This window comes from Austrofundulus limnaeus, unplaced genomic scaffold, assembly GCF_001266775.1.
Source record: "Austrofundulus limnaeus strain Quisiro unplaced genomic scaffold, Austrofundulus_limnaeus-1.0 Scaffold14, whole genome shotgun sequence".
Lineage (NCBI taxonomy): Eukaryota > Metazoa > Chordata > Actinopteri > Cyprinodontiformes > Rivulidae > Austrofundulus > Austrofundulus limnaeus.
This window is the reverse complement of record NW_013952416.1, coordinates 576,037-578,479: the sequence shown is the minus strand read 5'-3', so window position 1 is coordinate 578,479 and position 2,443 is coordinate 576,037. Positions and strand designations below refer to the sequence as shown.

At 36.7% G+C, this 2,443-nt stretch overlaps 1 protein-coding gene across 3 annotated transcripts in view; it reads right to left on the bottom strand.

Moving 5' to 3' along the window:
- The window catches only part of rasgrf2b (Ras protein-specific guanine nucleotide-releasing factor 2b), a 53,999-nt gene that overhangs the window by 5,763 nt on the left and 45,793 nt on the right, over window positions 1–2,443 (bottom strand). For all 3 annotated transcript variants that reach the window (XM_014002592.1, XM_014002593.1, XM_014002594.1), the window contains 3 exons: window positions 1,238–1,341; window positions 499–583; window positions 204–401 (listed from right to left, as the gene is read on the bottom strand). In XM_014002592.1, the coding sequence (XP_013858046.1) occupies window positions 204–401; window positions 499–583; window positions 1,238–1,341 (387 nt within the window). The remainder of the gene's footprint in view (window positions 1–203; window positions 402–498; window positions 584–1,237; window positions 1,342–2,443) is intronic.

The window sequence follows — 2,443 nt, the reverse complement described above, 5'->3', positions numbered from 1 at the left end:
CGCTTGAGGCGCCGCAGAACTTCCCGACGTTGCTTGAAGCGCGTCCACCATAGACTTTGTATGTAAACCTGCTGCTCCTGACGCTGAAATCTTGTTCGGTGTGAATGCACCATAAGCTTTCATTGTGATTCTTGCAGAAACTGCTTATTTTTCTTGTTACATATGGATTTTAGGATTCCTTAGCAAGTGGATAAAAATTTGACCTGTTTGCTGACTTTRGCCCAGGTCTTCTTCAGACGGTAGATGGCGCTGCGGTTGAGAGCAGACGTTATCTCCAGCACTCCGTTGTAGTTGTTCAGACAGCGACAGATGTCCGCCACCGCTACCCACTTCTCAATGGAGTTGGCTCTGGAGCCAACATCAGTGTGACTCATAATCTGGGACGCCACCAGGTTGCTCATCTTCAAAAGGAAAGAGCAAAGTGAGGTTTAGGAAAACATCCTGGGCTTCTGCAGGGAAATAAAATATATGTTGCCTGAAAACATGGGGAGAAGTTACATCATTAAAGTGTTGACTTGTTTTCATGATGTAGGGTGTCCTTTCAGTTTTATCCACTTTCATCCAGCCCTGGCCCAGGAACTCTCTTAAAGAGAGAAAACAGAAACACCTGTTATGTTCAGATTTGACCAAACACATTTATTACAGCAAAAACGTCTCAAAAATTCAAACAACAGCTAAAATGAAATCTATCACTCAAAAACTTCACCAGTGAAGGTAAAAATAGCTGGATCTGATGGATGAAACTAGTTTAAGTCACTGAAAAATAATTATTTTTATCATGGTGCAACATATAAATATTCCACTTTTGTTTATTTTTTGGAAACAAGTAAGATTGTTCTTTATTTTGTTTATTTTTTAGACTCACAAATTACTGAGGTTAACAAGATCAAAACACAAATATATAAATGTTAGAATTWATGCAGATTGAATTTGTTTTACTCTGTTTTTCATACAGTCTAGATTAATGTGTCATTATGCAGAGGATCCAAATTGTTACACAAAGTTTAATTACTCTAATCTTGATCATCAGGTGTAACTGATGTTTTATAGAATATTTATAGCAGCAGTTATAACAACATGTCCTTAAAATAACACTCAAAAATCTACTGGATGTATAAATTTAACATGTGGTTGAACTATTTTTTTCACCCCGTTTAGCTAAAGACATGCAAAATATTCACAAAGGTGGTTTTGTTTCCCTCCCATTAAACAAAGAAAGTGTTCTGAGAKGACTGACTCATAGGGAATGCTCCTGAAGACGATGTGATCCAGTAGCGTGATCTGCTCGGCCAGCTCCATCGCTGACAGAGACTCAAAACACTCCGCCTTTGGACAGTCCGCCTAAATAACACACAGACACACAGAAATATACTCATAAACAACAAGGAGGTATAAATATCTAACACAGAGGCTGGCTCTGATGAATACAGCTGATGACAGCTGGCTGTCCCCCAGAGACAGACGCTCACCAGAAGGTGTCTTTATCCTCCACTGCCTGGTGCAGAGGACAAACTGAGGGCTGACCAAGACTTCACATCCAACAAAAGCATTACATGTGTAGCCCAGGTATTTGTGAGACAGAAGGATCAACCCAGAAAGTGATTCAAAAAAAGAATACTCTAGCACTGATGTGTTATACGTACAGATATAGATCWTATCACGTAATAACAAGAGGAAATGTATTTTCTGTGAAAATTCAGTGTGAAAGTTGACAGCTTTTAATTTGCTGACATTTTCTGAAAAAGCTGAAACTGAGAGGCTAAAGCAAAAAAGAGCATTCAGTTAAATCTAAAAGAAGAAAAACACAAGCTAGAGAATGAAAAATGTCAGTTAAAAGCCAAAAGTAGTAATGCCTGCGAACACTAACTAAAGGCTAAATGTAACAAAAGTGTATTTAAAAGCAAAATGTAATCAGAGTGGTTATGAGCAATGGTAAACATGGTAAAAAGAATCTAAAAGTAGCAAAAAGCTAGCTAAAATCAAAAGGTTGTTTGCTTGTTAAATCTTGAAAAAGTAAGCTAAAAGCTAAACTGTAGCTAAAAACTAAATGAAGCTAAATGCTAGTTTGAATTTAAAGGTAGCAGAAAATTTGCTAAAAAATATAAGTAGCATCTGTAGACAAAAATAATGCAAATATACTGAAGCAGATTTAAAAGAGAATTATATTTTTGAAGAAATTGAAGAAAATATTTGCAGATAAAAATTAATATTCTGAACAGTATCAAAAATTATAAAAACCAAAAGTTATAGCAACCCAATGAACTTTGTAGCACGAACTAGAATAAAAGAAAAATAAAACCCTAATGCTGAATCAGCGTTAACATGATCAGATGCAATATTTCTCTGTCAGTCTACCGTTTATTCGGGTTAAAGGCACAGTGTGTAGGATTTGTTGTTTTCAGCAACATCTAGTGGTTGAGTGGTTGAATCATCCTCCCTGTCC